This window comes from Chanodichthys erythropterus, chromosome 11, assembly GCF_024489055.1.
Source record: "Chanodichthys erythropterus isolate Z2021 chromosome 11, ASM2448905v1, whole genome shotgun sequence".
NCBI lineage: Eukaryota > Metazoa > Chordata > Actinopteri > Cypriniformes > Xenocyprididae > Chanodichthys > Chanodichthys erythropterus.
This window is the reverse complement of record NC_090231.1, coordinates 51,711,077-51,725,309: the sequence shown is the minus strand read 5'-3', so window position 1 is coordinate 51,725,309 and position 14,233 is coordinate 51,711,077. Positions and strand designations below refer to the sequence as shown.

At 36.8% G+C, this 14,233-nt stretch overlaps 1 protein-coding gene across 6 annotated transcripts in view; it reads right to left on the bottom strand.

The window, feature by feature from the left end:
• Positions 1-2,329: 2,329 nt before the first annotated feature.
• ppargc1a (peroxisome proliferator-activated receptor gamma, coactivator 1 alpha) overlaps positions 2,330-14,233 on the bottom strand; it is a 49,551-nt gene continuing 37,647 nt past the window's right edge. For 2 of the 6 annotated variants that reach the window (XM_067399998.1, XM_067400002.1), the window contains exons 11-13: positions 11,843-11,964; positions 11,346-11,497; positions 2,331-6,080 (exon numbers count right to left, since the gene is read on the bottom strand). In XM_067399998.1, coding sequence (XP_067256099.1) covers positions 5,977-6,080; positions 11,346-11,497; positions 11,843-11,964 — 378 coding nt within the window. In that variant the 3' untranslated portion in view covers positions 2,331-5,976. Of the gene's footprint in view, positions 6,081-11,345; positions 11,498-11,842; positions 11,965-14,233 lie in introns of all 6 variants that reach the window. The other 4 variants (XM_067399999.1, XM_067400001.1, XM_067400003.1 and 1 more) reach the window with 4 other exon arrangements.

Below are 14,233 nucleotides of genomic sequence, written 5' to 3'. Positions count from 1 at the left end.
TTGCAGCTATGACAGCTTCAACTCTTCTGGAAATGCTTTCCACAAGGTTTAGGAGTGCGTTTATGGGAATTTTTGACCATTCTTCTAGAAGCACATCTGTGAGGTCAGGCACTGATGTTGGACTAGAAGGCCTGGCTCACAGTCTCCGCTCTAATTCATCCCAAAGGTGTTCTATCGGGTTGAGGTCAGGACTCTGTGCAGGCCAGTCAAGTTCCTCCACACCAAACTCACTCATCCATGTCTTTATGGACCTTGTTTTGTGCACTGGTGCACAGTCATGTTGGAACAGGAAAAGGCCATCCCCAAACTGTTCCCACAAAGTTGGGAGCATGAAATTGTCCAAAATGTCTTGATATGCTGAAGCATTAAGAGTTCCTTTCACTGGAACTAAGGGGCCAAGCCCAACCTCTGAAAAACAACCCCACACCATAATCCCCCTCCACCAAACATTATACTTGGCACAATGCAGTCAGGAAAGAACCGTTCTCCTGGCAACCGACAGATCCAGACTCATCCATTGGATTGCCAGACAGAGAAGCGTGATTCGTCACTCCAGAGAACACGTCCACTGCATCCGACACTTTGCATTGCACTTGGTGATGTAAGGCTAGGATGCAGCTGCTCGGCCATGGAAACCCATTCCATGAAGCTCTCTATGCACTGTTCTTGAGCTAATCTGAAGGATACATGATGTTTGGAGGTCTGTAGCTATTGATTCTGCACAAAGTTGGCAACTTCTGCGAACTGTGTGCCACAGCATGCACTGACACCGCTCTGTGATTTTATGTGGCCTACCACTTTGTTGGTGAGTTGCTGTTATTCCCAATTGCTTCCACTTTGTTATGATACCACTAACAGTTGACCGTGGAATATTTAGTAGTAAGGAAATTTCATGAATGGGCTTATTGCACAGGTCGCAACCTATCACGGTACCCATTCTTTCACAAATGTTTGTAGAAGCAGTCTTCATGCCTAGGTGCTTGATTTTATACACCTGTGGCCATGGAAGTGATTGGAACACCTGAATTCAATGATTTGGAGGGGTGTCCCAATACTTTTGGCTAAATAGTGTATACACACACACACACACACACACACACATACACATACACATACACATACACACTGCGTATTTTTCACACTGCAGTTTGTCATTTGATTTTGTGTTTCAATGACTGTTCTCCAGATGTTTGACAAGTAGTGCATAAATATACTATATATCAAATACAATCGTATATTTTAGAAAGGCAGGTAGAAGACCCTCAAAAACTGCAGACATGACCATTTTCACCAATGGCTTTGTGAAATGAAATATTTATTATAATTAAGGCTTTATTGAAGCCACACATATCAAACGTGACATGACTCCATACCTAAGCTCTGTGCAGAAAATAATGACAAAACATTTCTGAAACCAGACATTTACATTGACAGTAATGGGTTGTGAATCTTTAAAAATGGGCTACAACAAAACCTGCTGTTAACTGACATAAAAAGGTTACCTTAAAGGGATAGTTCACCCAAAAATGAAACGTATCCCATGATTTACTCACCCTCAAACAATCCTAGGTGTATATGACTATCTTCTTTCAGATGAACATAATCGGAGATATATTTAAAAAAGATATTGGCTCTTCCCAGCTTTATGATGGTAGTGAACAAATGCATTCATCCATAATAAAAGTAATCCATACGGCTTGACAAGTAGTGTATAAATATATATATATCAAGTACAGTCGTATATATTATAGGATGGCAGGTAGAAGACACTCAGAAACTGCAGACATGGCCATTTTCACCAATTGCTGTATGAAATGAAATATATAGATTGCCAGAGTAAGTACCTGTATCACACAAAAAGACAGAGGTGAGGTGAAGTGAAGCTCTCGAGCTTCCAGCTTCATTGTGTGGAAAAGGGCAAACTGCAAAAGACCTCCTGCCTGCATGATTGTGACGGTAAAATGAAAGAAGTCTCTCTTTTCTCCGAGGCTAAACTGAACCATTAATGAAAAATAAAATAAAATAAATAAATCCACAATTGGATCCTCTTCTTTTAAAATTTAATGTCCACTCCTGCCACATCTCTCAAAGAAGAGAAGAGGTTATTCACCTTCCCTATACTCACAGGCTGAATCGTAATGATATAGTATTACGTTTCAGCTGGACAGATGTGCCATCAAAATCTCTCGGCCCCTTTATAGGAACGCTTTCGCTCGTATGTACATGCAAAACCTGTCAAAAAGAGTTTATGGGAATTAAGAAACAAGCTCCCCGGGATTATCATCAGTCATTTTCCAGGGTCGTGCAGAGTTGGCAAAAACCCGAGCATCCGCCAAAAATAACTGACTCTGCAAGTGAGTCATCCAAAACAATGTGCTTTACAGCTTACAGTGATGATACGCAGAAAGCAGCATCACCCGGCAGGGTTCGTATGATGCTCATATGCGCGCTTTAGTCAATACGAACGTCACAACGTTCTTGACATCGTTTGCTTCTTAATGTATTCAGTTTGAATGTACAAGAAAAAGGAGGAAAAGAATAAATTAGACACAATTCCCTTTATTGGCATGGTGAGGCTGATGAAAACTACACATAAAAAAGAAAATTCACAACAAAGATTGTACAATACGTACAACTACAAAGGCATTGGTTAGGACTCAGCAGAAGGCAACATGGATAGGAGACAAATAGAAGATAACACAGCCAAACACAGTCCCCTTGACCCCGAAATACACACACACTCTATCAAATCCACACACAAATCCACACACAGCCTCATTTAGATATATCTGCTTCTTTATGGAAACACAAAAAAAAAATCGTCCAAAGCAGTGGCAAATCCTTCAGTAGTAGTTTTTACTATGGTAAAAAGTCTGCCACTCCAAAAGATACACCCCATCAGGTGTTGTAACATATTGCTACAGCAATTTACAAAGCAGATTTGCAACATACATGTTGCATTATTAAAGCCACACATATCGAACGTGACATGACTCCATACCCAAGCTCTGTGCAGAAAATAATGTACAAAACATTTCTGAAACCAGACATTTACATTGACAGTAATGGGTTGTGAATCTTTTAAAATGGGCTACAACAAAACCTGCTGTTAACTGACATAAAAAGATTACCTTAAAGGGATAGTTCACTCAAAAATGAAAATTATCCCATGATTTACTCACCCTCAAGCCATCCTAGGTGTGTATATGACTATCTTCTTTCAGACAAACATAATCGGAGATATATTTAAATATATCCTGGCTCTTCCAAGCTTTATGATGGTAGTGAACAGGGGGCATGTTTTGAAGCCCCTTCAAAAAATGCATTCATCCAGGAGGTTAATAAAGGCCTTCTTAAACAAAGTGATGGGTTTTTGTAAGAAAAATATCCATATTTAAAACTTACAGCCGTATGCATTGATTTGCGGCGGAAGAGTAAACACTGACCTCGGCACATGATGTAACGACGAACGTGGAAGCACAGAGGATAGAGCAAAGCAAAACACCGGTCACGAATTAGAAGTCTAAAATGAGAAATTTTTAAAGCAAAATGTTGGAGGATTTCGATAGCAGAGAAGAGGAGCTTGAGTTCGTTGCCCAGCCATATTTGTTTGAACCGCGAGAGGCATCTAAGCTTACAATACTCCTACATCGTGCGTCATACATCGCGTCAGGGGTTACTCATTTGCACAGTATGCGTACGGTCATCTGGCGGAAGCTAGTTTTAAATATGGATATTTTCTTACAAAAACCCATCACTTCGCTTCAGAAAGCCTTTATTAACCCTCTGAAGTTGTATGGATTATATTTATGATGGATGGATGGATGGATGCATTTATTTTGGGCTTCAAAATATGCGTCTGAAAGAAGATAGTCATATACACCTAGGATGGCTTGAAGGTGAGTAAATCATGTGATCATTTTCATTTTTGGGTGAACTATCCTTTTATGTGTCCATGACAAGTGCCTGCAGTGTTTTAGTGATTCGAATTATTAGCAGTTCCTCTCAGGTGCCTTCAAACCACAGCAAAGACAAAAATAGCTCTTGCTTTGGAAAGCGACTCGATCTCATAGATGCAATTTTTGGCTTTTCAATCCTATAAGTCATTGCTTGTATTGAATTTTTAAATTCGCTCACACTCGCACACACACACACATAAGCTGCATTCACAACCAACATCTCTTTCCAACGATGGTCATGCGATCTGTGTTGAGGCACTGGAACGGATCCCCCGTTTTTGAACAGAGTCTGGGTAATTGTCACGTCTCAAACCATACAACAACATGAGCTAAAATACAGCTTTGAAAAATAATTTATTGCTTTTTTATTTTTTTTATTCACATTTTCATATTCCATTATTACTTTTTCATTATTTCGAGTTATTGTGAGTAATGACAAGATTAGTATCATCATATATATTATTATTATTATTATTTTTTTTACATCAAATACATCTTTTTTTTTTTTTTTCTTCTTCTTTTTAAAAAATTCAGGAAAGAAAATTGTAAACTTTAGTTTGGCATTCACATAATCAAAAGTGTGGAGCAAAAACAGATTTTCTGTGGTACAACAAAATACCTGCAAAATTATTTTATTGCTTCATGTAATAAAAAAAGAGATGAAAAAGGTGGATGAAAGTGTTTTAGAGCTAGAAAAACAAATAAATCACTTGAGTTTGGAGCAGCAAAGTTCATCATGAGCCTAGAATATATTTTTTGTTCCATCTCTGAAGGCATATAAAAACGATATTTCTTTAGAACTTGTAAATTTACATCCTTTCCAGTGATTGTTGAATAACAAATAATATAAATAGCAAAATTTGTAAGGCGCATCACGTGAGATGGCTGCCATAAATATTTTGATTAGAATACTGAGATAAATACATAAATAAGCATGATTAATTCTGTGTTAGAAGAGTAATCATCTCTGTGAAAGTGTTATCAAACAGGAACAATAACAATGATTAGTGTGCACAGAGAAATTAATAAAAGCTCTTGATTCCTTCAGACATTAAAGGATAAAAAAATATCTTGGGGTTTATCTTCTTTTTTTTTTTACACAGTAGTGAACATAAACTCTTGAAAATCTATCTTACACTGCATGTATATACGTAAAACACTGAGTTATCAACTTCAAAATCGGATAAAACTGCACATGGAGTTTTTCAATGAAAAAAAAAAAAATAATAATAAAAGCAAAACAAGAAAAACCAAAAGAAAAACAGAGACAAAAATTTGTTGCATGCTCCCCCAAAAAGAGCAATAAATCTCCATACATATTTTTACAATCAAAACACGTCATCTAAACGCCATGTAGGTTATACATCATCGTATGGACTACAGATCAACATTCTCGATTAAGAAAATTTCGTCTTAAAAAGGCTGCATTTTACAGTGCATAGCTGTAACAAACAAAGAACGCTGATATGCACATCAAATAAAAATATTCCTTTTGTAAATAGGCGACAATGTTACCTTGAACATCCAAGAGATTTCCCCAAACCCTTCTCGTTAATGTAACACCACATCCAAACACCAGATTAAAAAAGGAACAGAAAAAGCCCACAAAAATAAACTCCAAACAATAAAAACAGACTGAACGAGCTGCACTTTTCCCCTCTCAAAGTGCCGAGGGTGATGCGGTGTGTGGAGCGAACTCTGATGAAGATTCATGTCTCTTTCAGAGCCTCACGCAGCGCACGGATCTGTGTAGTCCACTAAAGTAGTGTGCGCTACTTCACTGGTTATCCCCACAGGTAATGTCTCTCCTCGGCTTTTGCAGCAGCTAGGTTCATGTAAACTTTGCTTGCAGATATACACATATATCCCTTCATATACGTAGAACTTTATCATCCACATATACTCTTTCCACTTACATAAAGTGTAAAATGTCTGTAGTCTTGTATTCAAAGAACAGAAACAACAGTGAGGTATTGCAAATCCCTCTCTTTGCAGCCAGCCGGTGCAGTGGTGCTCATTACCTTCTCAGGCTATACTGGGCCTCTCGCAACAAGCTGTCAAAATCCATGGAGTCGTACTTGCTTTTAGTGGAGGCTGGATCAAAGTCGTCAGAATGGGAATCTGAAAGGAGAAAATGGCACATTTGAACATCTGTGGAAATCAGGGACGCTGGATTCATTCTAAAAGGTGCTACTTTGTGTTGCTCCTTTGTATGGAAGCCTGATTCCGCCATGTACATAAAGTGCTGTGGCAAGTCATAATTCTGACTTGTGTGATAATTTAGTTTTTTTTGTCATAATTATGAATTTTTACGTCATTTATGCATTTTATCTCATAATTCCGAAGGTCATAATTTTGAGTTTTTATCTTCTAATTATAACTATGGCATAATCGGTCAGTTTTGTCAATTTAGACTTTTTTCATCAAAAATTATGACTGTTAATTTCGGCTGTCATAATTATGAATTTTTATCTCAATGTTGACTGTCAATTATGAAATGTTTTCACATAATTTTGACTTTTTGTCATATTTTCGGCTTCTTATCTCATAATTGTGACTTTTTGTAATAATTTTAACTTTTTATGTGACAATTGTGCATTCCCATCTCATCAGATGTCAGAATTTCAACATTTTCTCTCATAATTGATTAGCATGTCATAATTTTGACTTTTCTCATAAATATGTGATAATTATTACTGACCAAATCTTTTTTTTTTTTTTTTTTTTTTTTGCATTATTATGTGGCAGAAATGGGCTTTAATAGTGCTTTGCAATTGTTTGGTCAAATAATTTCTTAATGTTCCTGTTTCCTGTTCTATGATAAAAAGGTTTTTAATTTCTGAATTAAAATTCATTTTGATATTTATAGACAGGGTGATTTTTGACATAATTTTTGACACAATTAACATGATTTTTGACCATTTTTAGTGTCAAAAATGATTGTCAATCTTGAGTGTAAATTATGAATTTTTATCTTAATGTTGAATGTCATAATTTGGACTTTTTATGTCACAATGGTGCATTTTCTATCTCGCCAGATGTCGTAATTTTAACATTTTATCTCATAATTGATTAGCATGTCATAATTTCTTAATGTCATAATGACTTAGTATATATGTCATAATTATTACTGACCAAATCATGATTTTTATTATTATTATGATTATTATGCATTATTATGTAGCAGAAATGGGCTTCCATAGTGCTTCGATTGTTTGGTCATATCAAAAATACAAAGTCAGATAAATAATTTCTTAATTTTCCTGTTTCCTGTTCTATGATAAAAAGGTTTCTTTTCTAGAAAATGCTATAAAAGTTCAAAACCATTTGAAACCAACATGAACACAAAGAGTACATCTCTGAGTACTTGGCACATTTGTTTTAAACTTTAAAATAGTTTGTCCTTTTCTTTATCGTGGACACTTATTTGTCCCCGTGGGTCAATATTATGCAATATTATATATATTTTGCACTAAAATGCAGGGGTCGTCTATTTAAAACACAGCAAATCAGTCTTCTAGGCCTCCGTCTCAACCTCTCCTGTAATATACTTGTCCATTGTCTTGAACAGCCTAGTTTAATTATTAAACAGTCAGGAGCAACTTCCTGAAGATGAGAGCCGAACGGCCATCAGACATACAGTTTGATTTGCAGCCAGGATAACGAATACGGCTGTCTTATCTCTAGTGGCAGACAGCTTCACAAATGGTGCCCTCACATGCACAGCGGCAAAGTCGAAGCACGTGAGAAATGGGAATGACCGTGGCATGAAGGAGATGCCAGTCGTGATCTAATACTATGGCTAAGGGGAGAATGGCGTCACGCCGCGCACCTTGAAAGATGAAAAATGCCTCTGCTCTCTACTTTAAACTAATGGACGGTGTCTCGGAAAACAAGGAGGAAAGAGGAAGAGAAAGGCAGAAGATTGAGAGGAAGTTTCTCAGGCTATTGTGGCGTGGCATTATTCTAGTCACTTGCCTCTTTTCCCCCCATTCCCTCTTCATCTGAACCTGTCGCTGCGCTTCAGCCTACACTCACCGTAAAACCCTGTGTCTAGCGAAAGGCCTCAAGAAAATGAAGGTCAACTCATCCATCTGCCTGAGGCGGGGGTAGATTCCCAATACAATGACTCTGCTATATGGCCCTTATCCAAAGCTTTCATGCTCACCTTTGGAGAGTGTATTATGTCCACAATCTGAATACCTTTGGCCTTACCCTGAGCCTTTGAAATACAAGGTAATGTCCTCATTATTTGAGGGAAAGTGCTCTTGTTCCTTTCCATTGACCTGCAGCACCATCAACGCCACTGAGACGGATCATCCCAACGTCCCGACCATTACACGTCCCTGACCTCACATTTTGCAGAAAATAAATGTGGAGTGGAGCATTGACTAAATATTGAAGTGCATGCCGTTCTCCAGCCTCCCATTTTTCCTGTTATAACAGGAAGTAATGAGCTCATGTTGCATGGCTGCACAGAGCAGAATTCCCCCTTCGCCAACATGTAAAGGCGCTGCCCTTAAGATTCAATTCCTTTGCCTCCCACTGTATCTTGTCCCTTCCCCCAAAAGACACTTTCCCCTTTGGGTGGAGATGATTGCCTATTATAGCCACAATCATATCTTAGGCATCATGAGTAGAAAAAAAGCCCCATAACATTTTACAAAGGAATTTGTCACTCACAGATCCATAAATCTGATCTAGATTGTCACCTTGGTAATCCTGGACAGAGGGCATGGTGCATATGAAAAGAAGGAATGCTGGGTATTTTGTGAGAAAGAGAGTGATAGGATGAGAGTGAAAGAAAGAAATGCATCGTGATCGGACAGAGATGACCACTGTTATTTTAGTATTATTTGTAGACTATTACAGTATTTTATTAATATTTTTATTAGCTATTTTTTTTTTTTTCGTTAATTTTGTGCTTTTTATCCTTTATTCAGTCAGGAAAGCTTGTGAGATAATACAACCTCTTCTCCTAGAGAGTCCTGGTCAGTTGCTTTTATTAGCTTAAATATTTCTATTTAGCATTATTTTTTATTTAAGTTTTAGTTTTGGTCATTTTGTACTTCAGCTCAAACTAATGAGTTAGTAGCCAAGGAAATATTTCTAATTTTCATTTAAAGTTTAAGTTTTTCATCTAATCTAATATATTTATTTGTATTTCAGTTAACAAAAACAGTATTCATATTTTAATCAGATTTATTTCAATTCATGGAAATAGATTTAGTTTTAGTTAACAATAACAACACTGGAGACAACAGAAAAAGACATGATAAAAATAGTGTACGACAAAATTGCATAAATTCACATTGTTGGTTCAAGCGGGTCTAACCGGTGCGTCTAGCAAAAAATACCAGTCAACCAGCATGATATGCAATATAATATAAAGTCACTCTTTATATTAGGTGTCTTAAAACATAAAAACAACAACAACAACAACAACAACAACAAAAAATACAGTTATGTCCAATGTACTTATTGTGTTGCAAAACACTTGCTGTATTGAGGTGGGATAGGGTTAAGGTTACAGGTTTGGTGGTATGGGTAGGTTTAAGGGTGGGTTAAGATTTAAAGAAAGTTTCAACATTCTAATTATAGATGCAACTAGAATGTACATTTCCTGAAGAAAATGTGAGTGGTCCCTGCAGTGGCAAAATTCGTCACTGGGCAGATGCTACAGTGATGCATGTAACAGCAAGACAGCCAAATCGTAAGTTTGTATAATGTTCTGGTTCTGAAATATGGCTTATTCATGAAGTTACACGGTTGCTAGAGTGATCTGAATGGTTGCTAGGGCATGGCTAGACAGTTAGCAGGTTAAACTAACAGACTGCATGTCTGCCCAAATCAAAAGAGCCAAACTCATGTGTCTCATGTGTTCTGATTCATTTATATCTCTCTCATCTATTTTTCAATAGAAGTCTATGGGGCGGTTGCTAGGGTGTGGCTATGAAGATTTTGGGTCGTTACTTATTTTCTGCTTGATAAGATAACTCAAGTGAGAGAGTGTGAGAGAGAGAGAGAGAGAGAGTTAGAGAGAGAAAGAGAGGTTCTAAGGCCCTGCGTGTGTGTGAGAGAGAAAATGGCAGTTGGGATTTAAATTCATGAAAATTCAATCAATGTTAAGTCTATGGGATGTTTTTTCCTGCTTTTGCAAACTTTGTAAGTCTGATTGCTTAGGAAAGTCATATCACACCTCTCCTCAATGAGCCAGTCGATTTGAAGCCTCATTCATGGGTCTATGACAAAAACTGCGGGAGAAGAAGCGCGCCGACGTTTTGGAATAATAATAAGTATGCAAGAGAACAATAGAGGGTATGCATTGACATCACTTTCCCGCCGGAACACGCTCCCTCAGCTGGACTGAGTGGCAAAAGAGCCTGTTGCATGACTGGATTTAATAAGGGAAACTGCAAAAACGTGAGTAAAACAAATGATAACACTAAAGGTTGGGCTCAAAAATGTTCCTTATAACCAGTCAAAGAAACATAATCCATGGATATTGACATGCAGCCAAGACACTTATATGTGCCTGATTTCGATGCTGGGGAAATACATAAAGCAAATTTGCCTGTGAACACTTTACATAACAACAAAAGGTCTAAATCGGTAGGTCTAAATCAGAGTGATCACTTCATATCAATGTTATATATATTGTCATATCGTCCAGCCCTAAAACTTGTATAGTTTTTGTCAGTGTTTATTTATAAACACCCAATTATGCAGAATAAAGATGGAAAATATATTTAATTGATGAGTTGTCAATACAGTATTTGACAATATAATATATAGGGTATAATTTTATCCCAAAATCCAAAATTTTGACACAAAATGATAACTGCAAATCCACGCTTCTCTGCCTGGAGTCCAGCTGTTTCTGTGAATTGCAGCAATCCATTTGCTTCTTTTTTCTGTAGCTTTCACCAGTCTGTAAAAATATCCCTCAAATTTTGTGTCAAATCTATTTGTACAGTCAATCGCAAAGCTCTTTCCTGTTTTGGATGTATTTTGTGTTTTTTTTTTGTGGCATTCACTCTGAAAACCAATGCTGCCACTCAGTGGGTGTAACCGCAGTCATAACAGCCGACAGTGATGTCAAGTGCATACCCTCTATAGTGATGCTTTAGTACACAGAAGTTAAAGACATTGAATATAAAGTGGGACATAATATAATATAATATAATATAATATAATATAATATAATATAATATAATATAATATAATATAATATAATATAATATAATATAATATAATATAATATAATATAATATAATATAATATATTGTTGTTGAGCCTTTCTTTTCTTTCTGTATTAAGGCAGCAGTTTTTATTATTTGTGTCTCTAGTCAGCTGTACACAAATGCAGCCAGGCTGTTTACTTACCTAAGTCTGTGTAATTCGATTTACTGTACTGCTTTTGTCCACCAAGGCAGAGCTCAAAGTGAGGCTCGTTCGACCTGCGCAAGGTGTGTCCATTCTCAAGGGCAGCAAGCGCATCACAAGTGTAGCGGTAGGTGATGAAGCCAAAGTTGTCTCTGGGTTGAAAAATAGAAAGTGAAGCGTCAGTCGATTAGAGCAAAGCATCTTTCATTCCCCATTCAAAATGCAAAATTGGAATCAGTAAATATGTGACTTCTCGCTCTTTGTTGCAGTATGATCCTATTTGTATTCAAACACGCCTGCGCTGTCTGTGACAGATGTTGCGTGTGCAATGAGAAGCAGTTAAGTCTGCTCTCCTAATCACCGTCCAATGGCCACAAGTACATCATTAACTAGATTTAGAAGATTCCTTTTATGCTGAAGGAAAATATTGACTCATTTTAACCATTTAACACACACACAATCCAGAAAAACACACAGACACAGGCCTACGATCTTACCCGTCATGTCTCAAGTTGACTGTGCACTCCTCAATCTCGCCGAAGACTTCAAAGCGGCGTTTGAGCTCCGTGCGTGTGCTGTCGGCACGGAGACGTCCCACATACACCACTCGCCTCTCCTCCTGGTCATAAAGGGAACGAGAGAGAAGAGATTAGTCTAACATGGTGCTTCTGCTTTCTTTTTCCCTCTTCCCCCTCTCCTTGACTTTTCTCAACCTCACCCCATGACTGTAATTAACATCCACCACTGTGGGAAAGCCAAGAACCGTCTGGAGAAAATAGCTGGAGGACTCTCCTTTATCTTTTTCGCTCTGATTTGTGTGTGTGTGCGAACAATATAAACTGAAAGAGTTGGTCTCTCACTCAAAGGGTTAGTTCACCCAAAAATTCAAATCATGTCATTATTTACTCACCCTTAGGAACCATTCGGAACACAAATTAAGATAATATTAATGAAATCTGAGAGATTTCGGTTCCCCCATTGACAGTCTACACAACTGACACTTTAACGCTTCAAAAAGTTCATAAAGAGATCGTTAAAAGTTATGAATTGAGCAGTTTATTCCAAATTTTCTGAAGAGACATGTTTGCTTTATATGATGAACAGATTGAATTTAGGCTTTTATTCACATATAAACATTGATCAGTAAACATAAAAAGAAGCTCAACCGTACTTGCTTTGAGATGCAAAAACAAACTTTGTGGAAGCTGCATAACACAAGAATGAACCTCATTGGTTCTCGCATGTCAAGCAAACATGCTTAAGCTTCCATTTACCATAACTGATGTGTGTGTTGTTGGATGTATAAATGTGAATAACAGCTTAAATTAAATCTGTTCATCATACAATGTGATCGTGTGTCCTTTTGAAGCTTCAACTTTGGTGGAGGGACAGAAATCTCTCAGAATATATTAAAAATACCTTTGTTTCGAAAATTGATCGATCATCTTACGGGTTTGGAATGAGGGTGAGTAAATGGTCGTAATTTTCATTTTTGGGTGAACTAACCCTTTAATGTGCAGATCAGCTTTGAGCGGCTCATATACAGAATGGTCTAGCATATCACGGTGGACTATCCAAACAAGATTAGTGCATCATATTAGTAGAGCTACAATACATATAACTTTAATCTCTGTTGATTTTATAGTACATTATTATCAATTAAAAATTACCTGGTTCTTTCGAGCTTTATAAATGTTGCAAATGTGTTTTGGATTGAGTGCAAATCTCTTATACAGTATGTGCAGGATTTGTAATACTTGCAGGTTGATGACTTTTATCAATCTTTTAACTTCTACTGTGTTTACAGCTAGAGCTGGGTGATACAGCTAAAAAAATTATCTCTCAATATCTTTCAGTCTTTTTGAGATATATATATATATATATATATATATATATATATATGTATTTATATATATATATATATATATATATATATATATATAGATATATATATATATAGATATATATCTATCTATCTATATATAGATATATATATATATATATATATATATATCTATATATATATATATATATATATATATATATATATGTTTTTGCTGTGAAATGGTTTAAAGGGTACTAGGAGGAGCCCTTATATATGTATACTACAGGGTTGTTGAATGCTCGAATCTGATTGGTTGACCAATGTTCTAAGTTGTGCAATTATTTTCAGGGAAACGCAAGGCTAAAGTAGTTCTAGCAGGTCTTGACTGCATTACAGTTCCATATCACTTCACCAACATTGATTTCAGTTATTTCAATAGGCCCTACAGCCTGCAACTGCAAAAGAAACAAAACCCACAATGACACAGACCAAGTAAATAAATATAGTAAACAATAGGATAAAAACGACAAATTATTGTCAATGTTTTTGCCACAATTCTTGGGGTAGATAAACTTATAGTTTCGCTATAAGTAGAGACACTGCTGCCATGATAGACACACAGACTCGGGTAGGCTAATTCACATATTCTCTCTCTCTCTCTTAACTGTGTTAATAATTGTATCAACTGTATTATTCTGCTATCAAGGCTCAAGCCTCCGTTACTAGTTCTGAAATGACATCATGGAATTAGTAATGGAGGCTTGGGATGAGATGCGTACGAAATTAGTCCAACACACAAGAGTGTTTTAAGTACAAAAACCTGACAAATGTCTTGAAATATAACATCGGAACAGTGTCTTGAGATGTTGAATAATTGACTTCAGGCCATTGAATTCTTAGAAAATAATGCACACCAGAGGTGTAATGGCCATGACGTGAAGCATTACCAGAATTCACAAGAATTCAATGGCCCGTTGTCAATTATTCCATATACACACACACACACACAGTGCTCAGCGTAAATGAGTACACCCCCTTTGAAAAGTAACATTTTAAACAATAT